The sequence below is a fragment of the Cajanus cajan genome, chromosome 6, assembly GCF_000230855.2.
Source record: "Cajanus cajan strain Asha chromosome 6, NIPB_CcT2T_4, whole genome shotgun sequence".
NCBI classification, from domain to species: Eukaryota; Viridiplantae; Streptophyta; class Magnoliopsida; order Fabales; family Fabaceae; genus Cajanus; species Cajanus cajan.
This window is the reverse complement of record NC_138522.1, coordinates 63,706,982-63,733,505: the sequence shown is the minus strand read 5'-3', so window position 1 is coordinate 63,733,505 and position 26,524 is coordinate 63,706,982. Positions and strand designations below refer to the sequence as shown.

General features: G+C 31.2%; 3 protein-coding genes across 3 annotated transcripts; 1 reads left to right on the top strand and 2 right to left on the bottom strand.

Moving 5' to 3' along the window:
• Positions 1-1,773, bottom strand: LOC145958813 (uncharacterized). The gene is made up of 4 exons (XM_083076361.1): positions 1,458-1,773; positions 711-1,385; positions 288-635; positions 1-116 (listed from the first exon to the last, which is right to left on the bottom strand). The coding sequence occupies exons 1-4, from the start codon at positions 1,771-1,773 to the stop codon at positions 1-3; spliced, it is 1,455 nt and encodes a 484-aa protein (XP_082932487.1).
• Positions 1,774-6,537: 4,764 nt separating this feature from the next.
• LOC109808880 (transcription factor UNE12) lies at positions 6,538-11,021 on the top strand. Its single transcript, XM_020372047.3, has 6 exons — positions 6,538-7,044; positions 8,064-8,183; positions 8,304-8,369; positions 9,355-9,420; positions 9,917-9,994; positions 10,076-11,021. The coding sequence occupies exons 1-6, from the start codon at positions 6,553-6,555 to the stop codon at positions 10,304-10,306; spliced, it is 1,053 nt and encodes a 350-aa protein (XP_020227636.1). The 5' UTR covers positions 6,538-6,552; the 3' UTR covers positions 10,307-11,021.
• Positions 11,022-20,636: 9,615 nt separating this feature from the next.
• LOC109808363 (auxin-induced protein 22E) lies at positions 20,637-22,094 on the bottom strand. The gene is made up of 4 exons (XM_020371346.3): positions 21,677-22,094; positions 21,384-21,586; positions 21,155-21,254; positions 20,637-21,037 (listed from the first exon to the last, which is right to left on the bottom strand). The coding sequence occupies exons 1-4, from the start codon at positions 21,892-21,894 to the stop codon at positions 20,965-20,967; spliced, it is 594 nt and encodes a 197-aa protein (XP_020226935.1). The 5' UTR covers positions 21,895-22,094; the 3' UTR covers positions 20,637-20,964.
• Between the last annotated feature and the right edge of the window lie 4,430 nt (positions 22,095-26,524).

The following is a 26,524-nucleotide window of genomic DNA, read 5'->3' as shown; positions in this document are numbered from 1 at the left end:
TTAAGTCTTCATTTCCGATTGGTTCCCACGGACCAGAGTAGGCTTTAAAACATAATCATTGGTATAAACAGGATCTATAAACTGGTAGTAATCAATGCTAACAACACCACATGCAGCTATAACATGAGAACAAGGATAATGAAATGCTGTAAACTTTCTGCATTGACAGTATCGTTCCTTTTAATTGACTACCCATTTCTTCCCTCGTGTTTGTGTTATTGGATCAAAGGCCTCTTCAACCTCAAATTTTGAAGATTGAATGTCGTATCTACAAACTTGGTGGGAACAAGCCTCTTCTTGATTTTTTTGCAAAGCTTCAACCAACTTTGAAACGAAGACCTTCCCAGATGAAACATCGGCTAAAGCACGACTACCACGATTACTAAAATACTCAACACACCTGGTATAAGTCGACCGAACTAATGCAGTGATAGGGAGATTTCTACAATCCTTTAACACCTTGTTAACACATTCAGACAAATTTGTTGTCATATGACCATATCTTCGACCATCTGCATCATATGCCATGCTCCATTTGTCTTTTGATATCGCTCCTATCCACCTTTCAACATCAGGGCTAGATTCACAAAACTTTTGCAAATTGCGATAAAAAATGTGCTTACACGGTGTATACCCTGCATAGAAATTATAAATAATGCACAATAATTTTTTTTTAAAATGATTAAAAAATTTAAAATAACAATACGTACCTAACTTCACAAGCTTTTGTTTAAGTTTCACATCCTTGAATCGAGTATTAAAATTACTTGCAATGTGCCTAATGTAGTACTTGTGATATGCATTTGGCGATCTCCAACCAATTGCCTCATTGTCAATGGCCGATTTAATGCTACGATGTCGATCAGATATTAAACATATCCCTTCTTTGTTTGTAACATGTAACCGCAAATGAGACAAGAACCACGACCACGCAAGTAATGTTTCTCCTTCAACCACAGCAAATGCAAGAGGAAGAACGTTGTTATTACCATCTTGTGTTGTAGTAATGAGCAATGTACCTCGATACTTGCCATATAGATGAGTGCCATCAACTTGTATCAACGGTTTACAAAAATTAAAGGCATCACAACACGGCTTGAATGTCCAAAATAATCTGTGAAATTGACGGTAACCATGATGACAACGATTACCAACAAAAAATTCATCATGACACAGATCGTAAAATGACCCTGGAGCAATTTCTTTAATGTATTGCAGCCATCGAGGTAAATAAGCATACGATTCTTCCCAATCTCCAAAAACGTTAACAATTGCTTTTTGTTTCACCATCCAAGCCTTTCTATAAGATATTTTGAACCCAGTTTGAGATGTTATTCTCTCTTGGATAAGGCTAATCTTGATTGATGGATCTTGGTTAACCATTCCTACATATTAAATATTAGTAATCACTAAGATAAATTATTATTAATATAAACTATAAACTTTGCATAACTTACCTTGTATGAATGTTGCAATTAACTCAGAATCTAACTTAGCATGATCTTGGGACAAAGACATGTTCAAACACGTATGACGTCCACCCCACTGAGTCACTTTCCACTTATCAGATCCCTTTGACTCAATGGCTCTCATGTACCATCCACATCCATCATGTGCATTTGGACATCTAACAACCCACTTAGTCTTTTTCGACTCAACCACATAAAAACTTTGATGCATTCTCATTGCATTTTGCTTGACTGCATCTTTATTCTCAAACTCCAACCCCACATATAAATCTTGCCCAATTGACCAAGTACTACCGACATCCATCCCTGGGATATCTTCTTCATCGGGATGATTCCAATTGATGTTAGTGTAGTGGGGTAAATTACCCCAAAATTGACTTCCACCTATTTTAATAATAATGAATTTAGTAATTTCAATAAAATCAATTTCAACAATTTATTTTAAACAAATAAAAAATTATTGACAAATTTAATTTTCAGATGTTACCTTCAGTAGATGGATACATTGAAATTGGTTCAACCATTGGACTATTAACAAGAACATCCGGCTGCACCTCATCATCAGATGGTTCACAATTATCAATTTCATCTTCATTGGATTCATCAATGCTTTCATATGATGATGAAACATGATAGTCTTCATGTTCTTCGTCATCTTCATCTTCGTCTCTTGTGACCAAAGGTGATCGTTCAATTGACAAATTTTCTAATGAAAAAGTAGAAGATTATTGCATACCTATTTCAGCATATAACTCTATTATTGGCATCACATTCTGGCTCTGAAATGCTTCTATCATGCATTGTACATCATCATCGTCACTCAATTCCAATGAAGAATATATGTTGTTATCACCTTGTGAAACTAAAAATCTGTAACTTACAGATAATATCACTTGATTTGAGTTAAGACTAAATTGTTGTGAATCCTTCTCTTTAATATATCCAAAGTGATACCTCGTTTAATATACATTCCTTTTCTTGGTCCATCAAATGTTACACCTTCAGCACCTTCATACATCTTTCCAGTGTAAATATAAGCAATCATTTGATCCATAATATCTGCAACAAAAAAAATTAATTAGTGCAAATAACTACAATTTATATCTTAACAAAAACAAAAATATACTCACCGAATCAGAAAGAAACGTAACTGGCTCAGAATTTTAAATCAGACCAAAACGTAACTGATAAATATATGATTTCAACTGCGAAAAAACCGTAGCTAGGACGGGGTATATATATTGATATTGTCGCTATGGGCCATAGCGACACAGTGTCGCTATAGGCCATAGCGCCACTTTTAAATAATTAAATACTTTTTAATTCGTGGTAAAATAATTTAAAGGACAAAAATATATATAGAAAACAAAAGAAATTAGAGAAAAAATAACTTTTTAATTACACATTATTATTTAACTGCTAATATAAAATAAACAAATTTTAAAACAAAATAAGTTAATAATTTAAAAATAAATAAATAAAATTAGTGACGCTATGGGCCATAGCGACACAGTGTCGCTATAGGCCATAACGCCACTTTTAAATAATTAAATACATTTTTTAATTCGTGATAAAATAATTTAAAGGAAAAAAAATTATATAGAAAATAAAAGAAATTAGAGAAAAAATATAAAATAAACAAATTTTAAAACAAAATAAGTTAATAATTAAAAAAAAAACAAATAAATTAGTGGCGCTATGGCCTATAGCGACACAGTGTCGCTATAGGCCACAGTGCCACTCAGATAAATAATTAAATACATTTTTTAATTCGTGATAAAATAATTTAAAGGAAAAAAATTTATATAGAAAACAAAAGAAATTAGAGAAAAAATAAGTTTATAATTACAAATAAATATTTAACTGCTAATATAGAATAAACAAATTATAAAACTAAATAAGTTATTAATTTAAAAAAAAACAAATAAATTAGTGGCGCTATGGCCTATAGCGACACAGTGTCGCTATAGGCCATAGTGCCACTCTTATAAATAATTAAAATACATATTTTAAAATTACGTTTTTTAACAACTTATTTTTATTTTTATAAATATATAATAAATAACTCAGTTTATTATTTTTAAGTTACATATAAATTATTTTTGTTTTTTTTCTTTTTTTTCTTACATGGTGTCGCTATGGGCTACATCATTTCTGTTGGTCCATCAACTATGGTGGTCCAGCCCATAGCGACACTGATGTGGCTCAGTCCAGCCCATTGTGGGCCAAAAAAAAAATTGCCACGTGGCATGGGTGTCGCTATGACCCATAGTGACACCGTTATAAACAGCCCCAAAGGCGTAAATACTTTCAAAAGAGCCCCATTTACGTAAATAAGTTGGTCAACGACCCCCCTTTGGTCAAAAAGCCCTTGATCAATAGATGTAAAACACTAATATTTTTTATTTTATTTTCTATCAAAGTAAGTTTACTCGATTTATGGTTAGAAATAAAATATAAACTATTATTTTCATAGAATTTCAATCATAAATTGACATTTGTAAAATGTCGATCCCTTTTATTTACTCGTTAACATTGTCTTAGTGACGAAAAATTTAAATAATTTCTATAAAATTTAATGTTGAAATCTTGTTCTTGTTATTATAAAAAAAATATTTTATTTAACTTAATTAATGCTGGATAAGAATTCTCTCAATTAAACTTTTTTTAAGTTATATTATTAATTAATTGAAAAATATTTTAGGCATGAATTTTAGAATAGTTATGATGACATTAATGATTTTATTATACATGTCACTTGATGGTTCATATGAATACAAAATTCTTTATATTGTTTACGTATTTTAATTAAATTCTTATTTTTAATGTATTTTAAAATAAATAATATATTCTTATATTGTTTTTCATAACAATAAATTTTTTATATTCTTATTTTGTATAATCACTAAATCATAAATTATCGATCTTCTTTTAACTTTGCATCTTTTTATATATATATATATATATATATATATATATATATATATATATATATATATATATATATATATATATATATATATATATATATATATAAAAGATTGAAAAGAAATACTCCGGTATAAGTAACAAGTCAAATTTTTTAATAATAAAGTTGATAATATTTTACATTAATAACAAATTACAAAATTTATAAACCATTGTATACAGAATCTGTTGCCTTATAATTTTATAACACATCTTAAAAAAAATACGAAAAACAATGTTTGATTCATTTACGGAGTACAGGTTTTTTTTATAGATATCACGTGTCTATTAAGCTCATTTTTTAATGTAATATTATCAAGTTTTTTTTAAACTAGGTAAATAACCAATTTTAACATAAATATTCTTGCAAAAAAAATAATTATGAATATGAAATAGGAGGTTTTTAATGAAAAATATTTGTAATACCAGTCTCGTAAAAAAATTGTAGCATTAAAAGCTAATACCATTCGAATTATTAAAAAAAAAAAGTAGGATCAATTAGAAAAAGGAGTAAACAATCATTTATTTTGTCAATTAAAAAAAAAAAAAAAAAAAAACTAGCCCACCGTATGTAAAGGTGGTGAAGAGGGTTGGGCTACCCGTTTTTATCCTGTCCGCTTCATTTTGCTGGCTTTGTCAAAAACTGTTAAAGTGGATTATGGTGTTAAATCGAGAAAAAAATATATATTTATACTAAGTCATAAAATTTAACCTGTCTCCCCTTTCAAGTTTCAATCCAACTCATTCAGGTTGAATTCGTGGACAGGATTATTCATTTAACCTACTTACACCCTTTATTAACTAAATTCATCGGTTGTTATTATATTTGTATTATTTTAATAGGAATTTTTTATAAATAAAAATAAAGTTGGTGTTAAATAAAATAAAATTGTTATAAATTTATCTATTCAAGTTTCTAATGAAATTTAAGATCGATGGACAATCACTTTAATGATAATACTTTTTTTTTATCTTTTTATTTTGATTATTTGAAGTTATACACTTTTAAAATTAAATTTAATGTTGTATGTATGATATTTAATTTGACAATTTTTATTTTTAAAATAGAGGTTATTTTACATTAAAGTTTTTTCTTAATTAAATGAGTTGATGGACCGACTCCTTTAGATCACCAACCCATGATGGGTTGAGTTAGGCCGGAAAAGTTTTAACATTTTTAAAAGTAAGTTGAGTCAAGTTAGCCAACTTAAAAAATGGGTTGTAGGTCAAGTCAAATTGGCCAAGTCGACCCATTTTGACAGTCTTGATTATATAATTAACTTGCTAAAATTTGAGATAAGTCGAATTGACTCACCTAATGATAGTAAGTTGAAAATCCCATTTTATTTTGCTTAAAGGTGGGCTATAAAAAGAAAATTCAAATTTTTTTCATTTTTATACTAATCAAAATTAGCAAAATTAGTTAAATAGATTAAAACATATTAAAAACCTATTGCACTTAGTCTAAGAAAAAAAAATATTATCTCATTATTTTAAAAAAATAACTATTTTAAATTTTCAAAAACTTATAATCTATTATATGCAAGGTTTTCTTTCTTAATATTATACCAACTTTTAGGTGTGTAATAAACATTTTATTAATAATGGTTGACTGTTCATTAATACATAATACTCAAGTTTCAAATTTGTTACACATTTCATATATTAAAAGTAGAAAAAATGGTTCGACGAACTAACTCACCTTGTCCACCAGGCTAATGAAGTGAATTGTGATGGATTGGTGGGTTGATCATACCATCCTTTTTCGTCTATTTTGGGAGGCTAACTATCTATCTATCAAGTTAAAAATATTAGGTTAATACAAAGTTATAATGTAAACTTATGATCTAAATTTTTTTCTTTGTATTAATATTTTTTTTAATTCTAATATTTTGTTATTCTTTTACCTCAATATTCACCACTTTTTCAGCAATTTAGTAAAATCTTTATCATTATCTTATAAAAATCCTTAAGAAATACGCAATTTGGTCCATAAGAAATAAATTCAGGTAACAGAGAGAAAATGGAAAGAAACGTAGTTGTTGTTAATAGGAACAAAAAAACATGGGAAAGGAGAGAAAGAAAAGAGGAGTGGACCTGGGTGTAAATACCAAAAATGGAGAGACCCTTTAAGAAAAAAAAGGAAGTTGTTTGTACGCAGGATAAAGGCACACGTGCGAGTGAGCAAGGTGCAAACAAACCAAACCAAACCCTCAAAAATCCACTTTCCTCTTCATGTAGATTCTTCCTTCGCAACTCGCTCTCGCAACTCACCCTTCACTCGCCCGAGTCCAACCTCATGGCGAATAACCCTTCCGACGCTCCCGCCGACGACTTCCTCGAGCAAATCCTCGGCCTCCCCACCTTCGCCTCCGCCGACTCCGCCTTGGCCGCCGCCGATGTCGCCCTCGCCGCCGCGCCTCCCATGATGCTCCAGCTCAACTCCGCCGACGCCAACGCTCACCTCGCCGGCGCCGCCTTCCACGCGCCGGTGTACCAGCTAGGGTTGAGCCTGGACCAAGGCAAAGGAGCGTTCATGAAGCCCGAGGAAGCCTCCGCCAGCGGAAAGCGCTTTCGCGACGACGTCGTTGATGCTAGAGCTAAGAATGTAAGGCAACCACTTCTTTTTCGATTCTCCTTTTCTTTCCTCTTTTCCATATGATCTTCGATTCTAACCCTCAGCTTTGTGTTTTGCTTCAACTGTTTTGGTTTAACTTGAGACCTTTTTCTTCAGGAAGAGGTTTTATGTGCTTACAATTACTTTACTCTTTTTCGATGCTTCAGAAAACGTTAAGACAAAACCAAAAATAAAAACAACACCACTACATTTTGCTTGGTTCAAATTACCACCATTTCGTTTACATATAGCAAAACGAAACGTTTCCAAGGTTAATGAACACAACACCTAGCACGGTGGCGGATCTTCCCAAAATATTTTGAGGTGGCCAAACTAATTAAATACACATGCTTCAAATTATTTATATAATATAATATTTTTTTAAAGATTATATATATTTTATAAGGAAAAAGAAAAATTGGGGGTCCTAAGAAGCTCACAAGCAGTTGAATGGTGATTTATTTGAAATTAAAGTATTTATAATATGAGATTCGTCATGTTTCATATGGATGGATATTTTAGTCGTGTGTGGTTGTTGATCCTAGTCAACTTGCTATAGACATCAATAATATGTCTCGCTGAAATTGTGCACTTGGAGTGTGTGGACTGTTATGCGGGGCTTTGGGGGTGAGTTGGATTACAAACTTTGTAAATTGACATGAGGCATAGGTTTGCGATGAATGAATTATGCATAAGGATTAGATCTGGACTGTGCTTAGTGAACTGTTGGGAGTGTTATACTTATCGTTGATTGGTTTGAATATTTCGGGTTTGTGATTTAGTGAGTTAGGTTGTTTATGCGTTTGGGTCGACAGTTGTGGTTACTGTCCATGATCTTTGAACCTCTTAAATCATGCAGGATATCTATACTTGACTTTGAGTAATCCTTTAACAAATTGTTTTCTGTTGTCACGCTGTTTTTATTCTTACTGGGTTTTTCTGCCTTTGGGAGGGAGAGGGGGAGTGTTCAGCATTTGTTCTACTTTTGATAATTCATAACCCTATTGCAGGTTTATCATGGGCAACCCATGCCTACTAGTATGCCTTCTGCTCCACATCCTCCCACAATACGTCCTAGGGTGCGGGCAAGAAGAGGGCAGGCTACGGATCCACACAGCATAGCTGAACGGGTGAGTTTTAAGATATTTGCTTGGATACAGACTGTTTGTTTGCTGGTTATGATATTTGACCTTTAAAACGGGGTTAAGTCTGTAGCTCATTTTGTCTTCCATGTTACCGTTGGATTGCAGTTACGCAGGGAAAGAATAGCAGAAAGAATCAGGGCATTGCAAGAACTGGTTCCTAGTGTCAACAAGGTATGTGATTTCTTTTGCATTTTATTATTAATTTTGGTCTTACATTTGTCTTTTAGCTAGAGAAATCGTCTTTAGAGAAGTTAGGATTTATGGTATGACTTGTTAGAAAAGAAAAGAGTACCAAGTTGACATTTACAGAAGATGTGTATTTATTACCATTCCCTTTAGTTTTCAGCCTGTTGACATGATAATAACACAATTAATGATCATTTGTGTTTCAGTAGATAAATTTCTCGTGAACAAAAATGATATTACTCCACAATTATTGCAAAAAGCAAAAACATTACTAAAAGTGACTTTTTCAAGGCATGCATGTGACTGATCTGTCTTCTTTCTTCAGGGATATTGTTCATCACATACTTGTTTAGCACTTCACCATCTCCATTTACACTGTTGAATTTCGTACACCTTGTCTACCTTTTACAATAAACAGACACAAAATAAAGCAGATGTCATTATTTTTTTAACTTTATTACGAATTTAAGTTTCACAAAATAGGTTGTTCTTTTCATGGAAAAATTGCTTTCAATTCATAAATTCGACCACTTCTGGCTTATCAAGTAGCTTTTTTGTTTTTTACATGGTCTAGTTAAAGTAATGAGTTTGTTAAAGCTGAAACAATTTTGTACAAGTTTTGTCCCCTTAACCCTTTGCAATTTGTCCCCCTTTCATTTTAGGAATTTTGACGTAGGCATTATTGTCGAATGGGAGGATTATTAATCCAGGATAACTTGCTTCTGATGAAAGGAGTAAAAAAGTGGAATAACATCTGCGTATATCCTGATCTGGCATGCATTAAAATCCAAATTTTAAGAATGCTTAAAGTATCAAATAGGTGTACTGGATTTCAAGGGGTTTTATGTTTTGTATGATATGTATGATAGCTTTGTTTTGCTGCATGGCTGCTTAGTGTTTGTGGGAAAAGATAGCAATACTGAACTATTAAATTCTTTCTAACATCATGGTGCATTTCTACTATGTTCAGACGGATAGAGCTGCCATGTTAGATGAAATTGTGGATTATGTCAAGTTCTTAAGGCTTCAAGTGAAGGTAAAATATTGTGCTCCTCAGTGGTCCTGCTTTTATTTTCCTAGTTAGGCATTAATTTGTAATTAATGAAAATTTATAATTACCTTTCATAATTTTGTGGGTGTTGCTTATTAAATCTGTTAAAATTTTCATTTTTATCCTCATCCCACTGAGGTCAATTACCTAAGCTTCAAATTGTGATCTTGAATATACAAAATGGTGGTCGCCACTTGTCACTTTGGATTAGAACCTATTGGTCGATTAGTTTATTCCTGAAGACTTGGGAATGTCTAGATACAGTCAAATGGTAGCATTTTCTGGCTGCTTAATGCATTGTAGTTACTTTTAACCATCCAATAGTTTTTAAGGGTTTTCTGTCAGAATACAGATTGCTGTTTGAACCATGATATCAATATAAAAGCAAAAGGCTTTTTCTCTGTGGCCAGATTTGGATTTATATCAGTGTGAAATTATGAGTGCAAATGACTTCCAATGACATAAATCTTCTGCCTTTCAGGTTTTGAGCATGAGTAGATTGGGTGGAGCTGGTGCAGTGGCACCACTTGTAACTGACATCCCATTATCGTCAGTTGAGGTGATTATTGTGAAGAAATATTTGTTAAAAGAACTTCATTTTGATCTCTTCAAGTGATTTAACAAATTCAGTGATGATCAGGAAGAAGGTGGTGAAGGTGCGAGAAACCGACCAGCTTGGGACAAGTGGTCAAATGATGGAACAGAACGACAGGTAGCTAAGCTCATGGAAGAAAATGTTGGTGCTGCCATGCAGTTTCTTCAATCAAAGGCGCTCTGCATAATGCCCATCTCACTGGCTTCGGCAATATACCAGTCACAACCACCGGACACTTCAAGTATAGTGAAGCCTGAAACTAATCCTCCTTCATAGGCCTCAGGCACATGTTGCAGAATCTATTATTGGTTCCACCACGGGCTCACCTAATACTGCTGGGACCCACGCGCTATTTGTCTGTTCCAAACCCCCATAAATAAGTCATTGGCAAGCATCTAGTTGCAATCAAAGTCAGATGCCATAATTCTTCCTTTTTTGCCTTTCTTTCAGCTTTTGTCCATACAGGGTTGGATGTCAATGCCTTGGAAAATACAAGCAGACCCCTATCTATCTTTCTTGTCTTGCCGAGTTTCAAGTAGAGAGGAAGAAATTGTCAAAAGTTGAATTGATATGCCCTTCTTTTTTTGTGTCAATGGCCAATGGGTGGGGGTAGTGGACCATGATGTAAGCGCTTTTATAGTGGGGCTTAGTTTTTGTAGTGGGCTGTGGGACCTTCCAAAATGTTAGAGTGGTGTGTATACTTTTAATAGTGAAGCTGAAATGAAATGAACAATAGTTGCTTTAAGAATGCTGGGCGTTGCTGAGTCCTGCAAAAAATGATGGTGCTTTTTGTTTGTTTAGGGCGTGCAAAAGTAATTGGACGACTTTTCCCCATTCTTCTGAATCATTATTAGATTTTGATTCATCAGAGAGAAATGGAAGGACTGAGTTGTAAGTTGTAACCTTATTCAACTCAAGTGACAGCAAGTCTTCTCTCAACTCATCATGTACGTTAAACAATACTTCACTAATTACTACTTGGAACATATCACATCCTCTCGTGGTGGGAATCTCGCGTTAAATAGCCTCATTTCCTTACCTTGTTTATGTCACGGGATATTTTTTCTATTTCATTTTGGCCAACAAGCAATCGCATTTGCCATAAATACTGTTCATTTTAAGAAGAATAATGTCACATGCACTTTGCTTTCTACCACATATCTCACGTCTTTCGAGGTCAGAATTGATTTTCATAAAATTAGTGTTAAACACAGAATGAGAAAGCGATTGTTTATATAGAAAATAGGACTTGAGTGTATGGAAATTTATGACAGCAATTTTAATTATAGTTGCGAGAAGAAATCTCTCGTCTCCTCCGCCCATCACCTCAAGAAATTCCGTCTAACCTTGGGTAACAAAATCTACTACTAAACGGATGAAAAATGATACATTCTCTCAAAGGATTGTCCAAAATATATTCTGATCCGATATATCAGTTAATAATTTGAATATAATAAACATTTTACTGTGTATTTGGAGGATATTTCGGTTATAATTTTCGGAGGAAATAACGTCACTCCTAAACGTATATATAGAATGATTTGTGGTCCTTGAATTTGTTTGTTTCTGTATTTTCCAATTAAATTTATATCTTAAAATTATAATAGTCATGCATTTTATTTATGTAAAAACTTTAAAAATTGAATTATTATTTATTATAGTTTGTTTTTAAAGCTTAAAACAAGACTTGCTACCAGCTTTGGATTGATAAGGAAGTCCTACTAGAGCTTCAATGTGGATGAGTGAAAATGGCAAAGTAAAATCAGTGACGGGATCAAGTGAATGATTTTTTTTACCTGGTTATAAATGAAGTGAGCAGGCGACTAGTACCAAAGACAAGAGGCAAAGCACATGGGAAAATCCAGAGCTTGTAAGTTGTCACAATAAGCACTAAGTCTTTAACCAGTAAGTGTATCCCATTTGGGTTACATGTGGAGGAGATTCCTGTTTCTGAGTAGGACTAGTTAGGAGTACCAACACATGAAACAAAGTATATTATATAGTTCATGGTTACGCTGAATCTATTTAAACATACGGAAGCCAAAAAGAAAGATAAAAGAGTCAGAAGTCGAAGATCGATCGTGCATTGTCGCTTAAAGGGAAAAAAAAAGGATTCATATTCATATCCGCTAAAGTCCAGAGTTCCCCACTCACCATCTCTATCTATGCATAATTGAATTGGTGTACGCTCATTCATTCATTCGTACTTTGTGGGCTGTGGCATCATATAAACTTAAACACGTAACAAACCATACATTGATTGCACGTCTCAACCCACGAAACTATCATCATTTGAACTTCGCATTAGCATGGAATAAATAATACATGTAATAAGAGTGTAAAACACTTTTAATTGTATTTTTTTAGCTTAATTGCACTTTGTGTCATGAGAGTTACACATACACAGCCTCATGAATTCAATTGTCACAAAATTGTCTTAGCTATGGTAATTTAAGTATACAAGGACAAAATTTGTGATATTTTTATATATTTGAAGATAAAACTCGCGCAAAAAATTGGAAGCAAAATTCATACAATTATATGATTTTAAGGACAAAAAAATTCAATTCAGTTTATATTATTATATTAAGAAAAATTTATTAATTTTATGATAATCAATTTAAAACCACATAAAAGTTAATTTTTTAATTGGTTGATAAAATAATGGCTAAAAATCTATTTTGGTCCCTTATAATAATTGTTTGTTTCAATTTAGTCTCACTTTTATTTTTTGTCTCAATTTGGTCCCTAATAAATTAATTGGTTGCAATGTGAGACTTCCGTCTAAATTATTTAAACGGAGTTAACTGTTGGCCACGTGGATGCCACGTAGATGCATAGGTGGATGCCATGTGGATGCCAAATATCATGAAAACACCTGGAACCAGAACGGGCCGTTCTGGGTGTACACTTGGCATGTTAATTTTGCATCTGAAACGAGCAGTTCCAGATGCAAAATTAACACACCACGAGTACAGAAGAACGGCTCGTTCTGAAACCAGAACGTTGAAAAATATTTTTTTATCGTAAAAATTTTAAAATTACTTATTTTTATAAAATACAATTTTCTTATAAATAGAGTGATAACTTTTCCTTTTTCTCTTTCTGTTGGAAGAAATATTTAAGTGTCACTTAAGAATTTTTGCAACTTATTTAAAATTAGAGGAATAAAATGATAAAAATTAATAGGATAAACATAATAAAATTATTAATTTGTTTTCTTTTAGTGTCTTCTAAATTTTTACATCCATTTAAAACAAAAATATTTTATATGTTATTTTGAATTAATTTAACGAAGTATCATATGATTTTTAATTTTTTAAAAAAATTTATAAATTTGATCTATACATGAAAAGCTTTTTAATTTAACAATTAAATTTTAAAAAATTTAATATAGAACATTAATTATTAAGTAAAATAAATCTATCAAGACTTAATCTTGAAGTAAGTAAATTTTTTCTTCACTAAAAATGAAGATAATTTTACCACAAAATAAAAAATAATTAAACAATAAAATAAAATATAAAAAAAATATTCGTCCCTACATGTGGTTGTGTGGTAAAATGTTAGTCATGTGTATCCTTTTCCTTTACTTTAGGTTCTACCTCTTCAAGAACAGGTTGTTATTGGGGTACATCGTTAATGACTTCAAGAAAAAATACCAAGTCATTTCATCCTTTAATGTATAGTGTCAATTTGGTAGTAAGTGGTTCACTCCAGTTTGACTAACAATGAAATAAAATCTGTTACCATTGTCTTTAGTGATATACTGCATTGTCCTTAATGATACACTGTATAGTCCAACTGTTTAGCAATTGAAGTTATCAATTTCTATTGATAATATTACCAAATCCAGTGTTTGAAATGCTTTGTACCTTGGGTCTTTTTCCTTCCACGATTCACAACCGTGAACTATAATCATTAACCATATGTGTGTAGCAGTCTGGAACTAGAACGACCTGTTCTGGTTACACTTTTAGTGTGTTAATTTTGCACCTGAAACAAGCCGTTCCGGGTGCAAAAATTAACACACCAAGAGTGCACCCAGAACGGCCCGTTCTGGTTTCAGAACGGGTCATTCTAGTTCCAGGTGTTTTCAAAAAATTTGACATCCATGTGACATCCACCTATGCATCTACGTGGCATCCACGTGCATGCCACGTGGCCAACAGTTAACTCCGTTTAAATAATTTAGACGGAAATCCTACATTACAACCAATTAATTTATTAGAGATCAAATTAAGACTAAAAATAAAAGTAGGACTAAATTGAAACAAACAATTATTATAAGAGACTAAAATAGGTTTTTAGCCTAAAATAATTTAGGATACATGGCTATTTTTAAGATATTAATATACTCGCAGTACATTCCAGCAATAATGTACCAAAAGCAAGGGTTCATCAAAGAAACAAAGAGACTTTTTTCGTTGTCCTTAAAAAAAGATTCTTTTAGTTTCGGCCGGCCAATAAAACAGAAAAAGAGAGAATCTCTTTCAATTAAAACATTTCCCCAAAAATAAACGAACTTTTTCAAATGCGTTCAAGGCCCACTGGTGAAAAGCCCATCTTTTAACAACGGGTGCCTTTACACAATATCATGATTTGTAAAATTGTGAGAGGATCAGAGGTAGCATCAAGCATTTCCAGCTAGAGCTGGTATACATGGGGTTTCCTTTAAAAGCTAGCTAGTCCTCAAAGACCTAAATTACAGATTTGAGCTTAAAAATAAGTGATTCATTGTGAGATTGACTTATATACTAAATGTCCATTAATAAGAAATAATAATTATTTAATATATGTAGCCATGAGAATGAAAAGAGAAATTTGAATTTTATTTATATATATATATATATATATTTTGTATAAAAGATTCATTATAACTAGATACGTCTACTATATATCATGAGGATATATCAAGTGAGAGGAGTGTTTATATATATATATATATATATATATATATTAAATTAAATGTTATTTAATAATCATATGTTTTTTAATGTGTAATAAACTACAACATTTTTAGATATCACATATATAAAAACGTGCATTGTCATTAATTTCATGGAACCACCAAGTGTGTTTGGTGCTACTTGCTAGCATTAAGATAGTAGTAGGTAAATATATATAATTCATACAAAATGTAATATAACTTTTCTAGATTTACCCCACCAACAAAGGTTATGTAGGGTTAATCCTCATCATTGACTAAGCCTAGATGTACATAAGATGATAAAAAAATAGAACTTAATTATCATTTATTACTCTTAATTTGTCTCTAAACTCATATATTGCTCGCTAATTAAGTTGTATAAGCCAGCCACATGTCTAGCATCCCCTATTCTAAGATACTTGTTCAATCCTTACCATACACTTGCTTACCAGGCTTAATATCTCATGAAAGCTAGTGAATAGAAGCTCTATTTTATATTTTTAATTTGCTATTATCTATATATAATCGTTTAATTGTTGTTAGGTTTACTTAGACCATTTGGAACTTCTTCTTTGCTCATTAAATTCCAATGCCATGTTCCACACACGGGCTTAGGAGAAGGGATTTTAAGTGCTTCATGATCACATAGAGAATATTATACTAACCATTTCTAAGGCCGTCCAATTTAAATTTTCTCCTCACCAGTCATAATTCTATAATTATAATATAAAATATCACTCATAATTTTATATTTTTAAATAATTTCCAACAAATAGTAAAGTGTATACTTATGTTAGACTATCCTCTAAACTTAATTTCATATATTTTCTTTATTTTGATAAATTAACTCTTTTAATTTGAAACTTCTTTTTCTCTTTATAAACTCCTCTACAAAACATACCCTTATTAATCACAGCACATTAGAATTATAGAAAGCTTATATCGAATATTATCCAATGTAAAATTTGATTTCAAGCTGGATAGTTCTCGGTACAATTCGTATTTTTGCGAGAAAATTTTAGTCTTACCTATGTAATATTTTTTTTTTATACATTAATTATGTCAGTTTTTTGGGTACTTAGTTGTTGTTGATTATGATGGTACACTCTATTTTTATCTGTTTCATTAACCTTTTTTTTAGGTGGATGAAATTTATTTTTTCTCCTTATAATTAATGGAACATCATCTCAACATTTTGAGTTCTTGTTCCAAATTAAACGTACTCTTGTAAGGATCAAGATTCAAGGCCCAACAGACGATGTAAACTTAGTTGTTGGATTTGATCCGAACCCAAATCATTCATGTGAGAGGACCTCAAAGGCATTCTAGCATGTTCAGATATTTCCTGCCAAATCTCCAATTATGTACACACTATATCTATCATTATATTACTTTGATGAAGCACGAACTGAACAATGATAGTGATAGTAATATTGAAAATTTGAAGGTGACGAGGCAAACCAAATAAAATGGAAGCTGCAAAACACAGATGTATCTATTACAAAAAAAAATCCATGGGAAATTATGAGAAAATGCTCAATATGCGTGGGTGACTGAATTATGCAACATACATAAGCACAGTGAATAGAGAGAAATGGAATTCTGGTACACAAACTCAGATAAAAGAGGTACACAACTTAGGATAGGGAAAAGGAAGTCTCGGGAACAGGTTTGAACGATATCACACGGCATAGCTCTCACTAAAACGAGTGTTAATAATACACTCTTTAATGTGTTCTTTTTTTTTTTTTTTTAAATACATTTTCAGTTATTGATTAAATTTTACTAAGAATTACTCAATTATGAATAAAACTTATTACATAAAATGTTACACTCAAAGGTTGTGTTTGCATATTGGTGAGAAGGATGATTGATGTAAATAATGTGTAATGGCATAGTCATATGACAGATAATGACGAGAAACAGGAATGTTTGCTACATTTTTTTTAATAATATTTATTATTAATTAAAATTTATAAAGAATTATAATTGTTTATTAGTCTTTTGTTTTATTTAACAAGTAACTCTTTTAATTTAGTGGTGAGATTCACTAAATTTTAACCAATAGAGAGAATGTTAAAAATAGGGTGAAATTAATATTAATCAGCTCTCACAACTCACAAGTCACAACAATTTTGAGTTTAAGGAAGAGATAAAAATGAAAGGAAAAAAAAAGCTAAAATGATGTGACGAAAAAAAAAAAGAATTATTAAAAGTATCATAAAATTTATATAAATAGAGCATTAGTACATAATTTAAGAGAAACAGTACATCGGATGTGAATTCATATATATGTTGGTCTATTTTTTTGATTGACAGAGATTATGACCTAAACATGCACACTTGATATATGCCTGCCGACGATGGAAGCTTCACATGCCATTGGTATGGACAGTCCCATCAAACCCTTGTGTTTGGAACACAATCATCTTCGGAAATAATAATAATAATAATTTGATGTTACACAATACTGCCAAATTAAACTTCACATATCACATATGTAATGTCTACGAAAAGAAAAGAAAGCCATATTCATCTTTATCTCTATTTTTGACTATAACTTTTAATTCAAGAATTCACGTGACAGGCATTGTATAAGCTCCATTTGATATAACATTAGAAATTATTATTCTAAATCTGAAACAACTACCAATCGATTCCCATGATATATGATGCCAAAAAGTGCTTCTTTCATACCCTTTTTCCTACTTTATATATAGTTTATACCTGCATCGACTCTCTTTTACCGTAAAAGAGAAGTCAGAGATAGTAAGGGTGCGTAAACACCAAATCAAACTATTTTAAATTTCTAAATTAATTTTAAAAATTGAAAATTAATCAAATTTAAAACTAAACAAAATTTATATTGTACTTTCGTTCGATTTTTAGTTTCTATTATTTAAATCAAACAGAATCCCATTTTTAATATATATTCTCATATGAATTTATGGTACTATATCGTAGTTTTTTAAAAATTTAATAATGACACTGCGTAATTCTATGTATGTTTCACATTTTGATTATGTTTAGGGTTTATAGCATTAAATATATGACTTACCATAAAAGGTGTTTAACTAAAATGTTTAATTTTTTTTTCTTTCCCTTTCTTTCTTTTCCTGCGTCTTTTATTTTAACCATAAAAGGTGAGATGTGAAGATAAGGTAATAAAATTGGAATGTGAAAAATATCATTGATCAATAAGATAAATTTTGACATTTTTAAATGTTTAAATTTATTATTACTCTAAACTTAAAAATAAAAATTCTTTCAAAAGTGATCAAATCAAAGGAAAAAAAAAACCCCTTAAAATTAAGAGTCTAAAAATTTCATGATGTTTTGATAATTTAACAATTTTAATTTAAAAGTTACATTATTAAAACTTCTTAAAAAAATGTGATATTAAATCTTGATCTTTGAAATAAAATAAGAAAGAAAAAAGCTCATAAAATTAACTTAATTATCTCAAAGGTCCTTTATTTTATGTTTTTTTTTTCATAATAGGTTTTAATTAAATCTCACTATTTTAAAAAGTTTAATTTAGTCTTTTAATTTTAAAAAAATATTTAATATTGTCCTTCTATCCGAATTGACACTAATAACATTAAAGAAATTAGATGAAAAAGGATAAAATTGAACAGTTTTAAAAATTAGAAAGTCAAATTAATTTTTTTTTGAAATAATAAAATCAAAATGAATATTTTAAAAATAAAAGGATTAAATTGAATAAAAATTTATATAATATTTTTCTAGATAAATATAAATTTTATTTTACCTATTTAATAATTTTTTTATTAAATAACTCCCAGTGATAATTTATAAAAATTAGATATCATTAATCATTTTAAAAAAAAAAAATTAGATAGCATTGATATAAACATCTCATGAGGGCATTAGGATGTTAAATTAAAGTATCATGTTCCTAAAATAAATGATAAAATTTTATTGATATAGTATTAAAGAAGTTAGAGCTCAATTATTATTACCGACTCAAGTTTTTTTTTATATATTTATTCCTCCTCCCTAGTCCCTATTCACATCAACGCAGCGTTAGCTGGATTCCAACCAAAGTTGGGTAGCGCGCATAACTCAAATTAAACATACATATATATATTTTTTTTATCATGTTAAATATGCAAAATATTCATTAAATTTTGTAGATAATTAATCTCTACAAAAAAAAAAAAAATTAATGATGGGTGACTTTTAATTGAATCTCTTTATCTAACTATTATATTTTTTATTTAGGAAGAGACATCTAAACGTTTATATATAAACACATGACGTAAAAGTTCGAAATAGATACAGATAGCTAGGTCAATATTTAGGCGGAAAATGTCGACTAAACAATGGTTGGACTCTTGGTACACTATTGTCTCTCAATGGTTGCCTGTACTGTGAGATCAGTAATTGTGTAACAATTGAACTTAAAAGTGAGACTCTACGGTAGAAGACAACCACGAATACAGAAATCTGAATCCAAAGAGCCAAGTTGTAGAGTTTAACCAACCGACACAACCATGCATATACTTCTGCATTTCCATACCCACCATACATATGACACTAGTAAAACTTTTTATATAGTATGTACTATTGTTGGAAAAAAAAACTTTTACGCATTAATTTTTATAGAAGCTCTTTATTTCATTCAACTTCTTCTAAATCTAAAGTGCATGGATGACATGATTGTAGTTCATGGAAAAGTTTATTTTATTTTATTTTTCTTCTCTCGTAGTTACTTATATAAGAGTTTTTTCAAATAAAATTTATATAGTATGTATTATTGTTGAAAAAGAAATAACTTTTAAACATTACCTTCTACAGAAATTCTTTAATTTTATTCAACTTCTCCTAAATCTGAAATGTAAGAAGATTTTAGTTTATGAAGAAGCTAAATAAGTTCTCCCTTAATTATTATTACTTATATAAGAGTTTAATTATTAAATAAAATCTAAGAAAAAAATTGTAGACATCTATTGGGATGCCTTTACGCAGAGAGAAAAAGAATTACAAGAGAGAAAAGTTATTATAAATTAATGTGATAAGCATATAATAATAGAAATAAAGAGAAATAACTAATATGGGGTGGTATGGCCTAGTCTAACCAGAATCAGTTGCGTAACAGAACCAATTATGTATATGGATGTAGCACAATAGAGCATCTTGCTTTTCTATTCATCCAAAGTTTCATAAAAAATATATATGGAACCAAGTTTCTGAAAATATGATTCAACCATTCAACGAAAATCCAAAATTGTAGCAGAAGTTTAAGATTTTGAAATCTGCCTGTCTTTGGTTGAAATTATTAAGGTGGCACTAGCTGTCTATGTGATGTCGTTAACCAAGCTTATCAATATGCCGTCAACTGATTAATGGGACAAAGAATTATCGTCGTTTGACTTGATATCTCTCTCCATGTTAGTGCTCATCCACTCACTATGGTGGTGGAATTCTCAATACTCTTATGGGAGATTTGACGCCTGTTTTTAAAGTGTACCTTTTTCTTTTTCGTGTCATATATATTTAATTCTATCATCCTCCATGATTATTCCAAATTCTCGTAGTTAGCATCAAATTTTCGAGACATGATCAAAATCAAATTGCCTTAAGTTACGACATGAAAATAACACAGAAAGATATTATAGCTTTACCGAAAGAACTTCGCCCCATAAAAAGATATGGCTAAGAAAAAATGAGATTATTATTATATTCTTGATCTGTACAATTGAAACAGTCTTATATTTTCTTTCTCTTTATATATATTTGTTCCATTCCGGTAGGATTTTGCAGAAGACTACATATAATTAAGGAAGCAGACCTCAAAGCCGCCTCAGTTGAAATTACTACAACAAAAAATAATTTGTATATATATTAATATCCGTCTATTTTCTGATAAACTATATATGAGTTCTGATAATTGCTTGCACAACACAAAGAGTGTTTTTCTTTTTCTAATTTCATGCCTTTGGATATGCAGTTCTCCTTTTGCTTTTGTGAATCTTGTCGGTCATAAACAGCCCAATCCCTTTGCTTCTGATCCTTTGATTATTCTCAGCCTCTTGCAGGAGGATACAAACATGCTGCAATTAATATAAGCAAAAAACAGATCCATGAGATGCAGAATATACAACAAAATATATTCACTGCATAAAGCTTATAATAAAACAAAAGAGATGAGGGTTAGAGAAAGAACTTACTTCCATGGAACATCCCCAACCAGCATCCAGTCACCATCTTTGTCTTCATAAGTAGGAGCGTATTCAGATCCATTGTAGCCTTCCCTTTCTGAATATTCACCTGGATGATTCAAAATTAACCATGTTGTTCATTAGCTCAAGTTTTCATTGACATGAATTTCTAATATCTTTTTTTGGCAAGATGTGAATTTTTTAAAAAAGTTTGCCTTTTTTTGTTGGTGGTTCTTACCAAATGTGCACTTGAACAAAGTTTGCAATGCCATGAGGAGTTCTGGGTAGCTCTTGTAAACCTTGAGATCTATCTTCCTCAAGTAAGGTGCACCAGCCATGCTCACTTTCACGTAGATTCCACTTCCATCACCCTCCACCTTCTTCTGCTGCAGACTATTTTTCCTATAAGATCTAATCGGTGGCCACCCCACTACTTGTACCCTGCATGCACCCGTTGATATTATCATTAATTTCCATTCATTATATCATTTTTTGCAAATACAAAAAATAAAATAAAATTATGTAGCTTACTTTGCAGGTTGGACACTTTCTTGGTCATGATCACTTGTGGTTGTGGAATCATCAGAGTTAACGTTGCTTTTGCACCTGGACTCTTCCACACTGGATTCTCGTGAAGATCTCTTGTTGCTTCTAACACTGCATGAACGTTTCTCAGGCTCATCACTCCCTGGCAATCCCAACCTCAACTCTGTGGCCTTAAGATTGAGCTCACTTTCATAGCTCCCCATTGAATTAATTGTCAATTTCTTGATGATCTGTATAAATTCAGGTTCAACGTTCAATCAGGTGTTGAATTTGTAAGAAGGAGAGAGAGAGATATATAAATGGTATAGGTGTAGGTAAAGAGATTGATTGAAGAATGGAAAAGATGTGATGTGGTGCATGAGTTAGTAGGTGGTAGAGCTGATGAATTTTATAGGAACGTATTAGTGAGGGACGATAAATGTGGGTGACTTATTGTCATGGTGCATGAATTGCGCACACCGAGAAGGGAGGGGAAGATAAGATAACCGACCAAGGCGTAGGCTGTGACACGCGCTTCCTCACCCACCAATCACATGTTGACAAGGCAACGGCGTGGGCCCAGTCCACACGGTGGGAGCAGAAGACAGATGTGACTGTCTGTCACTTGAAGGACAGGGAAAAGCAGGTTGTCAAAGTGAGAGGGGACAAACACAGCCAATGATGGTGACAGGCGTGGACCACCAACCGACGGTTCAGATGGTGTGGCCTTTTGGGAGCGTTGGATCTGTTTGGGAACAAATGCATGTGACAGGGGCGTGGGGCCCTCCTGGGTGTCCTTCATTGGATGGGCATGGCCATGTGGATGTTGCCCACATCTGGGATTTGCATGTGCTGTGCTCAACTCTTTCTTTTTTAACATTCCTGTCGAATTATTTCATATATATGCTGCTAACTAATCCTAATCAAAATCATATCTCTATTTTACTTATTCAAATTCAATGCAAACATAGGCTTTTGCTTTTAATTCAACACATCTTTATCAAATCATCACGTACGTACGCACAGTATAAACCCAATTGAGAAGATAGTTGACCAAGAACTTCATATTTGTGCAGCAACTGAAATCAATGACAGTTGGACTATAGCTTTCATACTCACAAAAATTGTATTCTCTATATTTATGGATATCAAATGCTATATCCAAGCTAAAACAATAGTTCCAAATAAAAAAATAAAAGAACACAACAGTGTTTAGTAAAACAATATATGATGCACTATTATCAATTATACAAATTAAGTAAATCGACTAATTTATAAAGTCGGAAAAATGTAATGGTAAAAGGATTATCACTTTGATTATTGACCATTAGACGGTCATTCACCCCGATATATAACTATACATATGATTATATGTTACTTCTTTATGAAATTATAAACGTGTTGTGTGTAGTATATCTACTCTACATTTAAATATTTTTAGATTTCAATTTATAGCATAACTACTTGAATTTATCTATTATTTATATAATTAGGGTTGCAAAAGACTGCTTCATTCCAAGAAATTCAAACGCGTGAAAAATCTTCTTAGATGACCAATTGAGGCTTTGCTAGTTCAATGACATATAGATGTACCAAGCGCCAACTAACAACAGTGAGGATATTCGGGTTCATCATATCAATTCCCTTTTCCTGACATTAATTTGTGCAACTAAACCAAAACACTATACCCACAACGTACATAAGCACAAAGCTAGTTATAATTACTGTTTGGACCACGCAAGAAACAAAGCACAATAGGGGAGTCTCCAAAACAAAACCAACTCACTTGCATGCATTGATAGATGTCATGTTAGGTATGTAGCAAAAAAGGTGCAAGGATTGGCCAACGGGGATATACAAAAGCTTCACGTTACATGCAGCTTCATTTTTGATAATAAAAACACAGGGGTATCCTTTTCTTGTCCCAACAAACTTCTCTTCGGACGCAAAGAGGGATCTAAGCTAAGCAAAATATATGTGTTGGTTTCATCGTTTGTCAGCTTTCACTACCGATCTCTATCATCCACTATGTAAAAGTTAATCAACACTAGCGTTTTCTCCAATATAGTATTAATCGATAAAAAATAGTACCATCGTGTGGAATTTAACTCCAAACCAAATTTAGAAAATTTTGTTTTGTTACACTCCTTTTTCTTAACTGGGATCGGAAGGAAAAATACTAAATATCTAGGCACGTAGAGGAATAGGATTGGAAAAGAAGGTGATTAAAGTAATGTAATATTGTTGAATTTGGAAGCATAAGTGGTGGTGGTGGCGATGTGGCATTTTATGAAAGCACGTACACATACACGAGCGATGTATTTAATTTTGATGGTGATATCCTTGAGCCACACGTGGGTGATAAGATTGGAGGCTTTTTGATGTTAAAGGAGGTAGGGAATTAATGAAGGCCCAATTAAATTTGAATTTTTTTGTTAGCTGAAGAGAGAGTCCCCACTCCCACACCCTCGTTGCTTCCTTGTTCCCCAGGATTCCAAAGCATTCAATGTGATTGATTGTTTCGGCCATACATTTGCCATGAAATGCTTTCAATGCGTCTTCTTTTAAGATATATCATCAACAGCTAGCACAGACAATTGAGCAACCATGTAATACTATTCAGCTCAACTGTTAAAGTTCACGTCTTGTTTCGATCCTCTAATTTACGACATTTCACAAATCATATTTAATTAGCAACTGTTTAACCTATCATATGGATAACTTTTCATGCAGTACAGCTTTCAATGAATGGTTCGTTAACTCTGTCTTCAAATTTTCATATATTTAATTAGACTTTGTAAATTATATTTTAATTTATATGCATTTAGTTTTACAAATTCAATTAGATTTTTTTCTTTTCAAATTCTATTAGGATTTATTCATATTTGATTAAGAATTAATATTATATATATAATTCAAATTTGAAATATTTGGTTCATATGTTATTAAGATATTATTTATATATTTTATTAGTACGTAGTGTTATGCAAATATTGAGATTTGATTGGATGATATACTAAACTCAGTTTATTGAAGAAAAGTTTAGATAATTTGTATAAGATTTTTTGTTTAAACTTTATTAATGTCACTGTACACATACAAAAAAGGATAGCATTATTTAGGATTAACACCATTGAAGAAAGGTTATACCACGTTTCCCTTTCTACATCTTTGAAATTTTACTTTAGAGACCGAAAATCTTGTCTCTAATTTGAAAAAATCAGTGACCAAGCCATTAGCGACTGATTTAAGTACTATTTTTAATAAATAACTAAACTTCTGTTTGATCCATTTAAAGACCGATTAAGAGATTTAATGATCAATTATAGTGACCCATGTTATAACAACCGGTTTAGAGACCTATTTTATATTTAATCACCCATTTTATAACAACCAATATAGTGTCTAATAAATTTTGTCAATAAATTGGAGTGTTAAATTAATGTATACTTTAAGAGTGAGAAATGCTTGTGTTGACTTTCTTGTTAAATTAGGTTTGAACTACTGCATTTTTAGAAATGGGTTATCCACCTAGTGATTTAAAACATCTATTAGTTGATGTTAAAAGGGTGCAGTTTTTTCGTTTATAAATTTCTGGTTTATTTTGGTTAATGATTATCTTCCTTTACCAGTAAAAAAAAAGATATTCATTCTATAAGGACTACATTGATGACCAATTTTATAACGATCGATTTAGCAATCAATATATATAAATCTATTTATAGTGATTGATTTTAAAGGCTGGTGCAATAATTACTTTAACAACTAAAAGTTAACCACTAATGCGAACTTTAAATAATGAATCACTAATATTAAAGGATCCATCATTTCTTCATGTGCCCATTTGAATTTTGTAATATGGATAACATAATATGCTAAAATCACCAAATTTCAAGTTCTACAAGAATCAACACATGAAATCTATACTACACCAAAATTAATTTTTTGTTGCAATTAATTTATCATTTAGCAGCCATATAAATAACCATTATTTTTTATACCAACATTTAAATAAAAGTTGCTGTATCTAGTGTCGTTAATACTATTACCGACATTTATATAAAATGCTAGTAAAGATCTACTAAATTGTCGAAAAAACTTATTTTTTTAGTGGCAATTCTAGTAGCCATTTTAAAGGCTATTAAAAGTTATTTTTTTCAATTGTCTCCTTTACTTTAAATAATTTATTCATATAATTTCCTTTTCTAAATTCATAACTTATATATATTTTTTTTCTACTCGATGTGGGATTTGTAAGATGAGAGTTATCTTTTATTTATATATTTTTTAATTGTCTTGTCTCTTAAGAAATGTGAGATTTATAAGGTGAAAGTTGCTCTCTAATTATTTTATAACACTATTGAATTTGGTAATAATGAGTGATTTATACCAATTTAGAATAGTGAATTAGGAGTCAACCCTATAAAATGAACCTGTAAAGTGATAATTATTACTTATTTATATATTATTTAATTATCTTATCTCTAATGGATATGAGACTTAAGTTTTTTCTAATAAATAATTGTCACTAATAATAAATTTTAGGATAATATAAATATATTTTTAGTGACTATTATATATTAGTCATTAATATTTTTATATATGACGGCAATTAAATTATTACCATTAAATGATTGTCGTTAATAACAAATTTTGTTGTAGTGCTAAATGGATGTAACGAGACTCAAAGCCAGTGTCAGATGTTTTAGTATAGGTGTATCCCATCATAGTCATCTACATTTGTTACTCCTACTACTTGATACTAGCTAGCATAATATAAGGAACTATCCTCCACATATTCCACTTCTCCATACAACCTTTTACTCTTAAATAACTCACAACCATCTTTTTGTT

Bases quoted from the DNA above. Each gene is read 5' to 3' on its own strand.
- LOC109808363 (XM_020371346.3), bottom strand. From the start codon at position 21,894: ATGGGGAGCTATGAAAGTGAGCTCAATCTTAAGGCCACAGAGTTGAGG. The intron at 21,587-21,676 runs GTAAGCTACATA...GGGTGCATGCAG, and splicing joins GAAAGTGTCCAACCTGCAAA to GGTACAAGTAGTGGGGTGGC. The intron at 21,038-21,154 runs GTAAGTTCTTTC...TATTAATTGCAG, and splicing joins GTTGGGGATGTTCCATGGAA to CATGTTTGTATCCTCCTGCA.
- LOC145958813 (XM_083076361.1), bottom strand. From the start codon at position 1,773: ATGGATGTCGGTAGTACTTGGTCAATTGGGCAAGATTTATATGTGGGG. The intron at 636-710 runs GTACGTATTGTT...ATTTCTATGCAG, and splicing joins ACAAAAGCTTGTGAAGTTAG to GGTATACACCGTGTAAGCAC. The intron at 117-287 runs GTTCCCACCAAG...CTCATGTTATAG, and splicing joins AAAAAATCAAGAAGAGGCTT to CTGCATGTGGTGTTGTTAGC.
- LOC109808880 (XM_020372047.3), top strand. From the start codon at position 6,553: ATGGAGAGACCCTTTAAGAAAAAAAAGGAAGTTGTTTGTACGCAGGAT. The intron at 8,370-9,354 runs GTATGTGATTTC...TACTATGTTCAG, and splicing joins TGGTTCCTAGTGTCAACAAG to ACGGATAGAGCTGCCATGTT. The intron at 9,421-9,916 runs GTAAAATATTGT...TCTGCCTTTCAG, and splicing joins TCTTAAGGCTTCAAGTGAAG to GTTTTGAGCATGAGTAGATT.